The sequence below is a fragment of the Lolium rigidum genome, chromosome 6 (genome assembly GCF_022539505.1).
Source record: "Lolium rigidum isolate FL_2022 chromosome 6, APGP_CSIRO_Lrig_0.1, whole genome shotgun sequence".
Classification (NCBI taxonomy): domain Eukaryota; kingdom Viridiplantae; phylum Streptophyta; class Magnoliopsida; order Poales; family Poaceae; genus Lolium; species Lolium rigidum.
In genome coordinates this window covers 33300709-33317337 of record NC_061513.1, presented here as the reverse complement: position 1 = coordinate 33317337, position 16629 = coordinate 33300709, and the positions used below count along the sequence as shown (strand labels likewise).

Sequence of the window (16629 nt, the reverse complement as noted above, 5' to 3'; positions counted from 1 at the left end):
TTATTAGACATTTAAACATTAGGCCGTAGTCCTCTCTTAAATTAATAAGAACGTTGCCAGCGGCAAATTGATACATGATGCTAAAAAACCAGCTAAACAGGAAACGAAAACTACAAGCAAGCAAAACAAGAAAAGGAGTGAAACACAACTTGAGCTCCGAGACCCTTGTACAGCCTTGCGATCCGACTAGAGAGGCGGGGAAGCTGATGAAGAAGGCCGCCACCGAGGGACTCACACCATCATCAACCTCCCAAGCAAATCCCAATTATAGTTTATTAGACATTCAGATGGAAGGCTTTGAATTACCCCCTCTATCCGATAATTATACCCCCACGATTCTAGTTTTTTCACAGTTTTCTTTTTTGAGTTACCACCCATTCTGTAGTACACGCTGCCTTTTACCAGCTACGAAAATTAAAACACACACAAACACATACACATGCACCTGATGTGATTACCAGCTATACATGTTGCGAGCACATCAAACAACAATGCAAAAGAAACAACAAGCAAAGGCAATCGATTCAATCCATCGGGGGCGGCATCGATAAGTTCCAAACCAACGGACATCACTCGCACCGCACCTACTGCCACCGGGATCACAAGAGCCACACAATATATGCAAAAGTCCAAAGGCAGGGCCTTCAATCGCCAACATGCCACGCCCCAAGACACCATCCCCATACCTCAAACTTGTCACCTGCCAACCATCGCACACCGGCCACCGGCACGAACCGACGAACACAAGGTTCTCCGACGGCCGCCCAAACAAAGGAAAACTAAACCGTATCTAGGTAGCCAAGCTGACATCAATGGCGAAAGAGATCACATGGAGACTCCGCAACCACTCAAGAGGCATCTGCCACGCTGAGACAACATGAAAACTAGTCGAGGCGCAGAGAAGGGCCAACATGCCTGCCATAAGCTTAATCAACTTAGAAATTTATAATCTCAAATTCATAAAGCTTAATCATAATTTAATTTAAAGCAATCTTTCATCTGGTTGCTCATGGCGGAGGCTCCCACCGCGGATGACCTCCTCGGTAACAAAACGGCAGGGTGTTCCTACCGAAGGAGGGAGAAATACATGATCTAGTCGGCGGATGATGCATCTAGTTGCGGTGAGCCAGACGGTACAGAAAATTAAAGGTGGCACGGAGAGCAACTCGCGCAGAAAAGATGATCCATTGTTGTCCGACGACGGATAGATTGCGCTGAACATGATTTTATGGTAAATTATACCTGGAAAGAAAAAAAAAAACTATATGATGTACTCCCTCCGTCTCTAATCTTAAGGTGAATTTTTTTTTCGATTTTTCATCAAAGCATAAGGCGCGGGGCGAAAATCAATCCGTTTCTGCCGAATATACCCCTCCGATCGGTTTCCAGCATGCTAAAAATAAGGAGCCGACTGACTCAGCCATGCGCATGGGCATCCTCTCTTCACGCTGAATTAACTTCCCTTTCAATTAATCTCCTCTAAAACCGGTCCGTGATTGGTTCTGCATCGTGCATGCATTAGATTGGAGTTACCGAGGAGTCTTCGTGTGGAAAGAGAGCGAAATAAAAGGTGGGCGTACAAGCGATTTATGAGGGGCAAGCTTGAAAACTAAACAGCATGCGTGGCTCACCTTAATCGTAGGGCTCATTTTTTTTACGCCTTAAGCATACAAACCGGATTTATTTAAGCGGGGAAGTTAGGGACTATCGATCTATTGGGCACTTGTCTAATTTTGAACTCGGTGTGACCCAAACACCGAATATTGAATCTTTGACGAGATTTTTTTGCTGAAAGTTACATGTTGTAGATCATGTAAATTCTAGTATATATGTAGCAATTTCCCATATAGAGAAGTAGCTTTAAAAAAAATTCTAGTCTACATGAGTTGAAAACTAAAATTACAATGTTGTCTGCCATATTTTACAAGTTTGAACCTAGCTAAAGCTTCTTTACACCTCGTGCAACCATTAGTTTCACAACATTCCACCTTAATAATTGCCACTCGAATTTCGGATGAAGAACATGCAGTCCAAAGCCTCACGGTCATTGTGAATCAAATTTCACGGACCAGCTGTGGAATAGTAGAATAAGTTTTTCGTGTCCCCCACCCGTTCGCTCGCTCCCCCCCCCCCGCGGGGCAACGTGCGAACCCTAGCGCCGCCACACCCCTAGCTCTCCTCCTCCCCCTTCCCACGACCGTCGCCGCGGGCGTGGGCCATCGGGCGTTGCCCGCACGGTGCCAGCGGCGGCGGGACTAACTTTCCCCGCAGCGCGGTGGGGGTGCGGGGGCCCCTTGGCGGCGCGGTGCAGCTTGGGCTAGCGGCGGTCCGGCGCGGCGGCGTGAGACCCGCGCGCCGTGTGGGAGGAGGGACGGCGACGCTGCTACTTGGCGGCGGAGCAGCGAAGGCGGGCGGCACGGGTGGGTCCTGCTTGGCCCAGATCTGGCCCAGGCAGGGCCCAGATGGGCTGGGGCGGGCTGCCTGCATTTTCGGCGCGTCGGTGGTGCTCCCTGGCGGCGGAGATGGTGCGGCGGCGGTGGATGGGTGGCAGCGGCGCTTCGGCCGGCCTGCTGCAACTTTGCAGTAGGGCTTTACGGGCCAGTTTGGGCCCGGGCGGGCCAGTTCTGGCCTGGTTTGCCCTCTTTGTCATGTCTGGTCGGCGACCGCGAAAGCGGTGGAGGTAGTTCCCTCCCGCCCGGTTGTGGTACCGCTACCCCCGTCCATGCTGCTTGTCGTCCCTCCCTCTAGGCCCTGTTTCGGTGACCATAGTGCGACGACGAGGGTGACTACAAGACCGTGGTGGCGTGTGCTGTTTGGTGGCATGTTTGGTGGAGCACGTCGGGGAATTCAGGGTGGTGGGTTTGGTGGTCAGGAGAAATCTGTGTCCGCATGTCCGACTCCAACGCGGCAACGCCTGCGGGTGCCGCCTTCCTTCCTGAAGGGCGTCGGATGTATTCCACCCAAATCCCTTTCGCGTACCGGGGGAAACTCTAGGCCTAGTCCAGGCAGCAGCGGTGTCGTCGTCGTTCCCTTGTTGAAGGTGCTGCTTGGTTTGCGGCGTCTCGGCGTGCTAGGAGCGTGTTGGTACTTCTCCGGAGGGTGCAGCGGTTGCGGAGTCATCCTCGTTTTCGTCAATCTGCCGGTGTCGACATTAGTTTCTTTTTCTTTTCTTTGTCTTTTCGTTTGGGCTCGATTCTGTTGCGGCCCCAGCTGTTTTCGTTGTATCGGTTGATTGCTATAGCGGGACGAAAGCCTATTTTGAGAAATAGTAGAATAAAATGTCACTTCATGAAGCAAACAACCGTCTTGGTATGTTACACGAGCCATGAAGTCCCCAAGTGTCAGCATGTCACTCCTTCCACTCATCTTCTGATTTCAAACTCATAGAGTGCCACACGTCGGGAGCGGTAATCACATGTTTAAACAACTTTTTGGGTTTTCTTTTTTGGATACCCAGAATTTGGGAAACCAGTTTCCCCTAAAGATGTTTCAAAGTCTAAGCAACAAAAAAAAAAATGTTTGGTTAGCCTAACAAATCTAAGGACTATCACGAATTGATTTCCATAAAAATCGAGAAATCGACTTTAGCATCTGTGCCGGAGATTTTCTCTCCCGTCACCCTCCTGTTGCGCTTCCCTATCCGTATATAATCAAAGCATTGAAAAAACACAATTACTCTCCGGAGAAAATGGAGTACTCTGGATCTATTATATCTACCGAGAAAATGAAAATGAAAATGAAAACGAAAATGAGATGACACCACCCAACCGTCCCGCAGCAGCCTCCTCGTTTCCGCTTCTCCTCTCTCGATCCCCGCATCCCCTCCCACCGGCCACCGCAGCTCCCCTCCAATCTCGCCATGAACGGAGGAATATCACTGCCGGCCCTCCTCCCCTCTCTCTACTCCACGGCGAGGAGCCTCAAACCCTAGGCTCCGACTTTACAGAGGAGCAGGAGGCCAAGCTCAGGACTGTTCCGTCCAAGACGGCGGCTAGCAGACGTGTCCGGCCAACACCATCTTCTTCACGGGCACCGGCGTCCTCGGGGTCCGCCGCACCACTGCATCTCCGGCCGGCTCTCCTCCTCCTTGCTCCGCATCTCGGATGCCCTCCTCCGATGGCAGCAGCAGCTGCGGGGAGTGGGGCGTTCTGGTGGGGGGACTGAGAGGTTGAGCCGTGCTTCATCTCACAAGGAGAGGAAGGGCCGAAGGGGGCATGCTCAACGAGAAGCTCATCCAGCCCCAGCCTGCAAAAGGTTGTTTTTCCCCTCCCGCAGAAATATTTGGAGTAGTTCTTCATACCATGATCATATCTAGGTGTCGATTCATCGATTCACCATGTTATTTGTCAAATACAAGTACATCATCCACCCCAAGACAAACATTGGGTGTTTATTGTTGTTCGTGCTCGTGAATGTCTGTCATTTTGCTTCAGGTTTTCTAAATAAAACAGGGCGTGGCTTGTTCAGAAAATATTTATGCTTAACAAATGAATCGCTCAATATGCTCATTTGGTAATACTGAATGCTGTTGCAGGGTCTTAAAATGGCTACAGACTATAGATGCGCATATCACTTGATTGATTCTGTATGGATTCCTCACAGAGTATACTAAAGGGGAAGTGCGAAAGAATGTTTGGACTGTGCCCAATTAGACCTGAATGGTTCCTCTGACAAACGAATTTCTACAGGACATTGATGCACGCTTGGTACTGCTCCCTGCTCCTTCTTTGACTTCTGTGGTCAAACTGTTCATTAGCTCTAAAACTATCCAGATTCAGGACATGCACTTTTATTTCGCAGAGTTTCTTTCTAGTTATGTTTCTTGGAGTTGAGAAAGAAACATTCAGATTGAAAGAAATTCAGGATACACATTCTTAGCAAGGTAGTCCATCATATCGTGATAAATAAAATCTGTTTAATATAGGTCTCTTTTATTTCTAGGTCTGTTTAATTATAGACTTGTTCTTTATGTGATCTGCTAGCTAGTTCCTACCTTTTATTTACAACAAGATGTAATCAAATATTCATGAAGATCCAATTTTTTCCACCAAAGCACTCAACGGAGTTTTGATCTTGGTCAAAGTGTGAGCTGAATGCTCAAAATTTGTGGTGACTTTTGCATTGGCAGATGGAGGTCCCTTCAGTGGAGGTGACCAACGATAGCCGCAACGAAGCAAATGACATGGTTGCTCAGTCTGGCTCCGGCGCTGCTGCTGCAGCCAGGCTAGCCGTGGCGTCGTGCGCAGCTGTCCCACCGGATTCAACTACCCCGTGATATTTGGCCTCGGCTACACCCCCTCCGGTCAGCTCCTCGTGTCCCCTTAGTCCTCTTCTATGTGATCTGTGGTACCATGGCTGTGGCGACTATATTCTCCGCATTTTTGTGGTGTGGTTCTCAGTTCTCCTGTTGTACTAGATATAATTTTGTTGCTGTAAAAAATGAATCTTGAGGTATGTAATTGTGCAACATTTTATATATTTTTGGCTACAATGGTATCTCTAGTCTAGTGCTAGTGGGCATGCTCATCTCGGTTCTATGTAATAGTATACTGAATAGAAAGCAAGTCATTCTTCTACATGAGATTTTATTTCTGGCTTTTGTTTCATTTGCGTACATGGTGTTGGATGAAAAAAAGGGAAAATCAAATGAGCTAGGTGTTTTATGTGCTAGCTAAAAACTGTACATGTTGTAGTGGCCTAGTCTCTGATTGAAACTGTTGTTTGACAACATATTCTTGAAACTTAACTTGATAGCTAGCGGCATCATCCCTTGCTACTAACTTCATTAACTGAAGTGACTTGTTTGTTCGAAAGATTAGGGGTAAAGGAATCTGTTTAAGACTTGGAAAGTTAGTATTTCTGAATATTTTGTATTTCTTGTGTAGCAGCGACTCAATATATCTGCATCCGCTGCAAGTTAAATTTACACTTTAGACTAATAGTGAAGATGTTAATTCATATCAATTAATAGTCTTTTGAACAGTGCCTCACTTTTATTCTTTATTTGTGATTTCTGTGATTGGGTCTGGAGTTTGGCTTGTTTGCATGCACAAAGCTATCAATATTGTTAGTACCCAGCGCTTCTGTTAGTTGGCATAAATGAATGGAAAGCTATGAATTTCCATCTACCTCTTTGTTAGAAAACTGTTAGTCGAGTTTATTTAATAAAATGTTTATTTTTAATGCTCCAGGTTTGCAGTTCTACTATGAAAACTCGGATCTGGAGTTTCCTTTTGGAGAATTCTTAATTTTTTAGTGCAGAAGATGCAAATGAATGCACATTATGGGGCGTAGGGTGGTGACGGAAGTGGCTCAATGTCAGCGCCGGATCCAGCGACCCCGACTGTAGTTGCTCTGAGTACGAGGACTACCACTGACAAGGTCTACTTTACTTGCCCACCTTAATCTTTCCACCATCCCCTCCCGTTTCTGCTCTGATTTTGTCGATTTTTGTATTGGAGTTTTTGTGCTCGGCTATGAGAGGGGAACACACTACAATTTTCCGATGCAGGCTTTACCAGTGCAGGCAGTGATTTTCTCATTCTTAAAAATGATTAGAGAATTCTCACACTCGAGAACACAATAGCTAGATTCTCTAACTAAAGCTTTTTCACATTGGAGAACAATAGGTTGATCCTCAAACTAAAGCTTTTTCATGCCTAACTTATTCAGTCCAATTGTCCATTGCTTGCTCTCTTGTGCGAGTACATGGCCTTGCAGTATTACTATTTGAGTGCAACCAATACAATGTTTTCTATGATGTGAGTGTTGAGTCGGTGACCGAGACCTCCACTATGATGTTTGGCTTCTACTACTTTCCAGCAGACCTCTACCAATACTTTGTACGGAAAAAAGATTAGCTTTCCCTATTTCATATATCGTACAGGCAGCAGCAACCATGTACTGCTAATGCAATCATAACTGCTGCTTAGCAAGGGGAGAAAAAGATAGACCTGAACTTTAGTTTAGCTTTTTTATGTTTGTCATAATATTCTCCAATATTCAGATTGAGTGTCCTTTTTGCGAGGGGAAAATTCAGTATTTTAATGTGTGCTAATTGTACAACCGGAATTACTGACATTAGGATCATGATCAGTGGCTATTTCTTCTTCCTAATTGGGTGTGTTACTGACACCATGTTGTCATGATAATAGGTTCCTGTTACAAGTTGGGTACTTTCTTGTTATACAAGTTGGGTACTCTCTTATCAAGTTGGGTTTTTATTTAACCAAGTATCTTGTCGAGGAGGTCAAGATGGACATCAACAAGCCTGATACCGGTAATTTGTTCGTTCACGTCTTTCCTGTCCTTAAGTGTTGGGCCGAAGCACACCACATAGTTTCGTAATTTATCATCAGTTGTAACTAGGATGTCTGGATATTATTGCTAGATTATTTAATCGTGGAGCATGCTGTGACCTATGGCCAACTTACTGCCGTCAAGGACCTTCTTGATCATGGCGCTGATCTGTATCATAAACGTTCAGGTAACATCCCTCTTCTTCATTCAGCTGCAATTCATGGTATGTACACTTCATTGTCACTTTATGATGTTGCAAGACTATGTGTTTATTTCGTGCGCTGGGTTTTTACAATTGCCTTGCCCCTTGTTTTGTGCTACGTAGAGTACTGGTGCTGGTATGGCATACATGGTTTTCATCTGTGTACGTAATTGCTGTTATGATTGAAGCACAATGTACTACATGCTACAAAAAAAATTGAGATATTGTTGTTTAGATAATAAAGCACAATCTACGACATGCTTTCAGTTCTCTTATGTTAGGCTAGGTAGTGCATGAATGGTGTGCACAGATTGGACTCGAAACGGTTACTATGGTGCTTGTACTGATTAGGAGTCAAGCAATGTAGTTTTGTGGTATTTCATAAAAAAATGGTAGCTCTAGTGTATGTAATTTTTTCTACCGATTCATGATTGTTCTATTGAGTTGTAACTTGGAAGTACAGAAAAATGTTATATCAGCAATTTATGTGAACATGCTTAGACCTATGCAAAGTACTCCAGAAATAGCACATGCCTGAATTATCTTATCACATATGGGAGATGGTAACCTGTATATTGTTAAGACCTCTAGTGTGATGCTTTGAGTTTTCTCATTGATGATGTCTCTATTAAGACAATATTGTTCATTCTGATCTTGGCATTAGATGTAATCATCATCAAAGATCAGTAGATTCTTGTACAGTGTAATTTCAGGGCACAAACTGAATAATTTTGCAAAGTTCCTGCCACATAAGGAAGATTGATTCACAAATTCCTGTTGTTGTGCCTTTCTAAACTCCCTGTATTGTTTCAGTCATATATGTCCCTAAACATGAACTTTGGATATGCTAACCCAAGTTGGCTTTAAATAATCAATCCATATGATTTGTGGCCCTTTTTTTGCCCATTATGATATTGTGTGATTATGTCGAGTATTTCTGACTTATATGTATGGTTCATTTGCAGATAGATCTAGAAGTTAAAATTGATAGTATTAGTTGATCAGGATTTTTTTTCTTCTTTTGTCAGAGTGTTCATGATCAACTTTATCTTTTGTAGTTAGTTATTACTTGTTTATAAAAGATTTTATGTTTAGTATTTCAAACTATTGTATCACTATTGTTCATGTCTTATTAGGGCTCATAGGTGGCATTTTTTTCAGGTTTGATGTGCTGGAATTTTAAAAGTCATCTTATGCTCAAATGTGGGCACTAAATTTACTGAAACTTAGTGTAGCATGAAGGTTTGATATGATTCGGTATTGAGGTCCCTAGGTCACTTCCATCAGTCAAGAAGACCTTGAAGAAGGTATTCCCTTGGATCATTTAGATGGAATTCGTGCTTATTGTAGATATGTAGCTGCACTGGAGATTTGTATTATATGATAGTCAAAATTAAGTCATTTTCTGCTCAAATGTGAGCATTGCATTTACTGAGACTTTGCGTAGCACATGAAGGAACCTGGGCATTGGTCTGGCTGCTCTTGTCCGATTGTTTCTTGGTCCTGTGGTACTGTATTGCTTACATGGTTTGGAGGATGGCCATTGACCTTCTAGGTTTCTAAGAAGCTAGGTTAGTTGCCTGTATTAGTTCTACGAGGAAATAAATTTGAACTAGATTGGTGAAGTAGCTAGTATTTTAATTGTGCAATTCTCTGTAGCGTGACAACTGTTCAACAATCAGAGATTTCACTTGTTCCCCGGTCAGATTTGTCAAATTTGTCAGTGCTCTACTACAGGTTTATGTCGAAATATCCTCCACTCGTTGTTTCCTTCACCTAATTACTATGTTTTTTTCAGTTGGAAGCCTAATTTTACACTAGTTGTTCCGTTGGGCTTTAATTGTGCAAGTCTGCAAAATATTGCATGATATTTTACTGATCATATAAATGACATCATCCTTTCCCCTCTAACGTTGCGGCTTTGTTGATGTAATCAGAGTGCAACGATCTATGCTTGCAAAATTTTCTTAATCATGTTTTTGAATGGTGATTGCTTCAGTTAGTCACTATGTTTATTCTTGGATGATGATAATCTTTTAATGATCATCCCCATTTTTTTCCCAATACTGCGCATTTTATGTTTAGTGATGTAATTATGGTCCAGCTTCCTCTATTTGCAAAATTTCATGTACCCCACCGATGTATGGTGGTGACTTGCTTGTCCGGTTTTCAGTAAATACTTTTTTCTTCACATCTGTTTCTAGATTTCTTCTACATATGTTTCCTTCCAACAACATATCTCGTTTAACGAACATGCAATAAATAGAACTTAGTTTCCAGTTGGTTGTCCTAACCCTGGCATTCGTTGTTTAGGAGTGTTTTTCATGTTTGACTGTTCCCCACTACCTGCCACTGAGCTCCAGGATCCGCAAGATGTTAGCGGTGGCAGGGAGCGAGGGATCGACTGTGCAACGGCGACAATTGTCTCAGCTGGTGAGGGAAACAACACAGAAACAACATAGAGACGAAAAAAGGCGTCCCTGTGGGGTTATATTCACAGTGGCATGCTTTACTACAGCTTGCAGGTTTTCACCTTCCTCCCCTCTCACTTGTCACTGGTTACACGTGTGTTATTTGTAATGAGTTTGTTATTTAAACGATAAAATAATTAGTATAGACATTGTTACTTGGCTTTTCTATCTTGGACATTGTTTAAGAAGGACATGGTTATTTAACCTTAGCATGTGTATGTGAAGTGTAGAAGCTTCCGGAACATATACTACGCCGGAGTATGTTGCCTAGTGTATGTGATGCGCCTTGTGATCTATCATGTAGATTTATTAGGTGATTTTCTTCAAATGTCTATATGAACTTGGACTGGTGGTCTACTCTTCCTGTAGGCTGTGTCTATCTAATGGTTACTTAATGCTAGCTATACCTTGTGCTGTGATGCTCCAGCAGCTGGTTTCTGATTTAGTAGGTGTTGACACTAGTTGCTGTTCACTTGTTGATTTTCTTAATTACTAGTGTTTGAGCTAATTAATCTCAACCCTAAAACCAGGTTTTTATTTAATGCGGGCTTGACCTGGAGCTTGCGGTCATGCATATCAGCTGGTCAAAACTATGATTTGAGGGTGGATCAAGCTTTTTCTGGTTTGAACCTTATGCTGATAAGATCAGAAGCTTTATTACCATGAACTGCACACACTGGATAAATTTGAAGCCGATCAGTCGAAGGAAATTTCATGAAGAAAAGTAGATGCGAGCAGCTCAACGAGGTAAACCAAGATTAGTTGTATGTAAACAACTTTTGTAGATGCTAAAACTGCATGCATATCGCTTTTCAAGTATCTCACATAGAAGTACTATGTAAATTAAGCTTTCGGTGAAGAGATTTTAATACAAAAAAAGTTACTACAATGAGCACTAAAAGGGGAAAATGTTGCTTCTATTGATTGTGAGGCATATTCTTGTACCCTGAACCGCACTTAGTTTAGTAAGAAAATTGAAAAAGGAAAACTGTATGTTTAAATCCTGTGCCTTGCCAAATGAATAGAGATGACGACTAGAATTTTCAATATCTTATTGCGTGTTTCTTTAATGTCAACAGATTAATATCCTTTCCAGTCAAGAAGAACAGAAAATATAGCTTTTTCCTGGTACTAAAGTTGTCAAGGATATGTGTATCTTGCATGGTGGCTCCGCTCTTTATGCATCATTGGGCACAAGGCTATCACTTAGGTTTTTTGTGAATTTATGAAAAAATTGTGGTTCCTTTTATGTTTTGTTGTTGCCTTCGAGCTTGTTTGTCCTTATTTCTTTTCAACACTTCTCATTGTATTTGAATGCAGCATGACGACTGTCAGTGTTGTTCTTCACTGCAATTTGTCGGTAGTAATCTGACTTTGCAACTCTACTGTACTTGCAGCTATTTCTACTAACTCCTTTTATTATCCCAATAATTTAGCAATAAAATATTTGTCTGATATATAATTCCTGATGTTAGGGTGTTAAGTTTGATTAGTGGAGCTTTGTAACTGGACTTGAATGTTCTAAAAGTGGCTATGTTGTTTTGTTTTGTTGGCTAAGAGGAAATCTGTTGTTGCCTTATTGATGCCTTTTATCGAAAGATGGATTTCTGTTGTCAAACTTTAGAGTGTGCTTTCTCAATTATATCCTATAATAAGAAAGAAATTTCGAAGCAGACCAGGGTGTCAAGATTACTCTAATTTGTGTCTTTTGAGCAGCTAAAGAAAGAAGACGATGAACAAGACTAGGAAGGACAACCTAGATGCTTTGTTATACTTTGTACATTAATGTGGCCACTTCGGAGTCCGAAAGCGTGACCTAGAAAGCCAGGCCTGGTCCTACCGCGGTGCTTTCTCGTGAAGATTGAAGTGCATCAAGTCGCTTAATGGAATCCATAATCCCGGTATACAACAAAATCCATCGAGCTATATGCTTTGTAAGACTGGTTGTTGTTTTCCTTGGCGCTACTGGCCGTGATTAATTGGACAAGCATTATTTTTTGTTCAATTGTTAATGCTGACATGCTGGTTATCTTTCCCTAGGCACTAATGGGCCGTGATTAATGGGATTGGAACTAATTTTTGACCTGTGAGCTGTTGACCCAATTCAACACGGTGTTATGTGTAGTTTCACGAGATAGAATGACAAGCCATCAGCGATCCGCACTACAGTTCATCTGGACTGAACATCATCTCCATCGCTAGTTCCCAACAAGCAGTTCATCTTCTTCCCTCCAGCCTAGCTCGCACCATATGAGAGCCTTTGCTATGAAAATCAGCGGCAATAAGGATAAGGTTCAATCTGTTGGAACCAAGTCAATTGCTTCAATGCTTAGGAGAAAACCTGAGGATATTGTTGATGAAAGACGCTCCGGGCGTTCTCAAAGCAGCATGGAGTCAAGCACAAAAACGGAGGCAGAGTTGCACTATGTGGATATGCAGTGGGCATTGTTCTTCTATGAGTGTGGCATACCTTTCAATGTTGCAAGTTCTAGACAATTTCAAATTGCAATAGAAGCATCTTGTCAATGTGGCTCGGGTTACAACCCTCCTTCCCCTTACAAGCTGCGGGAGCCATTGCTTAGGGATTGTGTGAATGAAACAAAACTCTTGAGAGCGGAGCACGAGGCAGCATGGAAGCAATATGGCTGCACACTAATGTCAGATGGATGGTCGGATAGAAGGGGACGCCACTTAATCAACTTTCTTGTAAACAGCCCAGCGGGAACTTACTTCTTGGAGTCGGTTGATGCATCAATTGAATGCCAAGATGCTCGGATGATAGCAGATTTGCTTGAGAAGAGAATTGAAGGTGTTGGAAAAGAGAATGTTGTGCAAGTTGTCACCGATAATGGTGCTAACTACAAGGCAGCGGGCAAGATTCTAATGGAGAGGATTCCTACACTTTATTGGAGTCCATGTGCATGCCATTGCCTGGACCTAATGTTGGAAGATATAGGGAAGCTAAAAGCATATAAGAAGCCAATTGCACGTGGTAGACGAGTCACTACTTTCATCTATAGGCATGGAAGACTTCTTGCTCTAATGAGGAAGGCAACCGGCAACGAGGATCTTGTGAGACCCGCAGCCACTCGCTTTGCCACATCATGTCTTGCTCTTAAGAGTTTGGTTAAGCACAAGCAAGCTTTGAGGAGTCTATTTACAAGTAGGGAGTGGGTTGCAAACAAATTGGCCAAAACTACAGCCGGTTTGAATGTGCAAGACATTGTTCTTTCAGCGGAATGGTGGCATGCAGCTGAGGACTGCATTAGAGTTACAAGTCCACTACTTCGAGTGCTTAGGATTGCAGATGGTGATGAGCTTCCTGCCATGCCAGAAATTTCTGCACTAATGACGGCTGCAAAGGATAAGATAAGACAAGCTTTTCCTCAACAAAACAAGCAAGGTTTGCTCAAGATGGTCATGACCATTATTGACAAACGTTGGGAGACTCAAATGGATCATCCATTGTATGGGGCTGCTTTGTTTTTGAACCCTGGAAAATACTTCTCTATTAAAGAGAGTGGTGATGATGAACTTGTAGGTGAGCTAAGAAGTTGTTTCAATGATGTCCTTGCAAAAATGGTAGCTGATGTGCCCACTCGAAACAAGATTGATGCACAAGTCGTTCTCTATGAGGACAAGCGACAAGGTTTTTCTAATGTGATGGCCATCGAAAACATGGGCAAAAGAAACCCTCGTAAGTGAACTCAAGCTAATTTCAGCAACAAGCAAGTTAATTTTTGCATGTTATTCTGTGTACAAACTCCTAATGCAAGTGTGTTTTTCCTATTGTAGTTGATTGGTGGAGTTCATATGGTGGTCGAGCCATTGACCTACAAAGGTTTGCAAAGAGGATTGTTAGTCTTTGTGCATCATCATCCGGTTGTGAGAGGAATTGGAGTGCATTTGAATTTGTGAGTAACTTCTTTGTCTTTATTTCAGCATGAGCAAGTAATTGCAGCAATTTATTTATTCATTCTATTGCTCTATTTGCTATTTGTAGATCCATACCAAGAAAAGGAATCGGTTACAACACCGAATCTTGAATGACAATGTTTTTGTTTCATACAACCGGAAGAACATGGATAGGTTTCAAAAGAGGCGTGAGAAGATTGGTGACAAAAGCTATGACCCTCTAATCATTGATGATTTTGATTGGGGCAATGAGTGGGTTGACCCAACAATGCCTCCACCCCAATGTGCTAGAGGGTGTCCCGATGACATTTCATGGGAGCTTGTTGATGAGGCTGTTGGTGCCAGTTCATCGCTGCAAGGCCGCAATTTTCCTAGAGGTGCAAGTGCAACCATGGGAAGGGGTCCCTCAAATGCCAACATCCAGTACCAAAGGCAGCGCAAAAGGCCTGCTCCAACACGATCATATGAGTCAGATGATCAAGAAGATGACCAGGTACAACGCTCAAGTGAGCCCAATGGAGAGGATGATGATTCCGACTATGTTGAAGATGATGTGGATGTGACCGATGATGATGAAGACCCAACTAGTGCTGACCAAGATGATGAGAACCAAAATGCTACCATGGATGACTTCGATGATCACTTTTGAGACTTGGGATTGAGAGTGCCAGCCTTGCTTATGATTTTATTGTGTTATGTGGAAGTAGAACCTATTTTATGTTGTTGTGAACCTAATTTATTGTGTTCTCTGGTTGTGTACTACACTACCACTAGACCTATTTATGTTCTGGACCATTTGTCATGTAATATGTAATGCACTGTTTGCCTGTTTGTTATCTTTTTTTGCATTTGGATGCTCATTTACTCTCTGTTCTTTTACCTATGGTGGTCTGTTAAGACAAGTTCTAACCATAGATTGCATGTTTTATGCAGATTTCTGTTGTGGAAAGAAGAAATGGGGAAAAGGATGGAAAATATGGATGCTATGTGGCCAGCAAATTCCAGGTTAGTTCATCTGCCCATCCCTACCTAGCTGGTGCCTTGCTTCCCCCCTCGCCTTGGCAAGCCTCAAAGGCGTCGCCTTGCAACGCGCCTTGAACGCCTAGGCGTTGAGGCGCCCCCCCCTCGCCTTGGGACGCCTGGACGCCTTTAAAACCATGTTTGTGACAAGATTCAGAATCATGTTTCATGTAGTTTGCAGCTGCGTATAGTACTGGTGCTCGTATGGCATACATGGTTTTATCTGTGTACATAATTGCTATGCTGATTGCAACACAATGTACTACATGCTAAAAAAAATCTTGAGATATTGTTGATGTTTAGATAATTAAGCACAATGTATGTCATGCTTTCAATTCTCTTATGTTAGGCTAGGTAGTGCATGCATGGTGTGCGCAGATTGGACTTGAAACAGTCACTATGGTGCTTTAACCGATTAGGAGTCAAGCAATGGAGTTTTGTGGTATTTCAGAATTGTTGTCCGGTAGCTTTCCTCAACTTTCATTGCCGTCTTGCATGCAGTAAGATGGGTGTAAAGGATTGCAGCATGTCTGTTTTAGGCTACTCTTTGTTTTCTTTCTTGACATATTTCTGTATAATATTTATTTGATGCCTCTTGCGCTGCCCTTGTGAGCTCTAGATCTTCCATGTTCGATTGTTGAGCAAGATCTTATATTTCTACTTTGGAACTCATCTTAGAGTTTTAGAATCTTAATTTGAGCTGTTTGATCACCATGACTACAACTGTTGTAGAAACTGGCTGTGGAGCATGATATCTGTTGTACATTATATAATGTTTCTCACTTGTAGTATTTTCTTCAAGTTAGTATGGCTAGTTTTGTGTGTAATCTGTTATTCCCACTTGTAGTTTCTGCTTGTTTGATGCTATGTTATGTTTGAGCATCTTCCAGCATTCCTTATAGATTTGTGTTCTATCTAAATACCCCTTCTACTAGTATCTCATTTATTGAACATCTTGTTGGTGTTTCTAATTTTTCAGGCGAGAACATGGGAGATCTGGTAAGTTTGTTGCAGGCTCTTCCTTGGTCACTTGACTTGATGAAGGCGACAAGGAACGAGTTCGTGATGGCTGTGGTGGCTCTTATAGTTTCCCCACTGCCTGCCTGTGAGCACCAGGAGCAAGATGGCAGCAGTGGTAGGAAACGCGGGATCGATTGTGCGATGGCGACAGCTAGACGTGTACGATGGCGACAGCTAGACATCAGGAGCTGTGTGAGATAGTGAGCAGCATCGAGACAAAAAAAAAGGCGGGGTTTAGTACCAGAGTCCACCAGCGAGGTTTTTAGAGAAGAGCTGGATCACATAAGGTGGGCTAAGAAGAGATATGGCTGACGAGGTACTGGTGAGGTGCTCCATATAACGGTGAGGTACCTAGATCGTGGCAATAAGCTGGGGCGGCGATCTGCCACAGTCCGGCCACGAGCTGCCGGAGATTGTGGTGGGGTGATCACCAGCTGCGCTCGCAGGAGGCCGGCCACGAGCTGCTTGATATCCGCTTGCAGGAGCCAGCGGAGTGTATGCAATCTATCAGAACCTAGATGCTAGTTAGAATTTGTATTACTAGCCGTCCTGTGTGTGTGGCTAGTAATTGATCGTACTGCGCATCACTAGACGATTTCATGTGTCAAACTTGTACTAGTGTTAGGAGCATACATGCATCGGCCAGGAGCTGATGAGGCTTGTCATTGTAGATTAATTTTTGTGCATCCTCAAACCTGAAAG

General features: G+C 43.1%; 1 protein-coding gene across 5 annotated transcripts; it reads left to right on the top strand.

Annotated features, from left to right (window-relative positions):
• The first annotated feature begins 3761 nt into the window (after positions 1–3761).
• Positions 3762–14682, top strand: LOC124660870. Of its 5 annotated transcripts, none has more exons than XM_047198706.1 (15): positions 3762–4254; positions 4535–4706; positions 5129–5302; positions 6192–6381; positions 7155–7279; positions 7391–7486; positions 8663–8808; positions 9815–10026; positions 10503–10719; positions 11052–11182; positions 11293–11332; positions 11689–11873; positions 12013–13669; positions 13768–13886; positions 13976–14682. In XM_047198706.1, the coding sequence occupies exons 13-15, from the start codon at positions 12223–12225 to the stop codon at positions 14534–14536; spliced, it is 2127 nt and encodes a 708-aa protein (XP_047054662.1). In that variant the 5' UTR covers positions 3762–4254; positions 4535–4706; positions 5129–5302; positions 6192–6381; positions 7155–7279; positions 7391–7486; positions 8663–8808; positions 9815–10026; positions 10503–10719; positions 11052–11182; positions 11293–11332; positions 11689–11873; positions 12013–12222; the 3' UTR covers positions 14537–14682. The 5 variants fall into 5 exon arrangements, with proteins under 5 accessions (XP_047054662.1, XP_047054664.1, XP_047054666.1 ...); XM_047198708.1 differs by adding an exon at positions 4801–4882 and having other exon boundaries at positions 11052–11332; XM_047198710.1 differs by lacking the exon at positions 11052–11182.
• The last annotated feature ends 1947 nt before the right edge of the window (positions 14683–16629 follow it).

Excerpts from the sequence above, each read along its gene's own strand:
- LOC124660870 (XM_047198711.1), top strand. The coding sequence starts at position 12,223 with ATGAGAGCCTTTGCTATGAAAATCAGCGGCAATAAGGATAAGGTTCAA. Across the intron at positions 13,670-13,767 it reads CATGGGCAAAAGAAACCCTC|TTGATTGGTGGAGTTCATAT; the intron begins GTAAGTGAACTC and ends TTCCTATTGTAG. Across the intron at positions 13,887-13,975 it reads ATTGGAGTGCATTTGAATTT|ATCCATACCAAGAAAAGGAA; the intron begins GTGAGTAACTTC and ends TGCTATTTGTAG.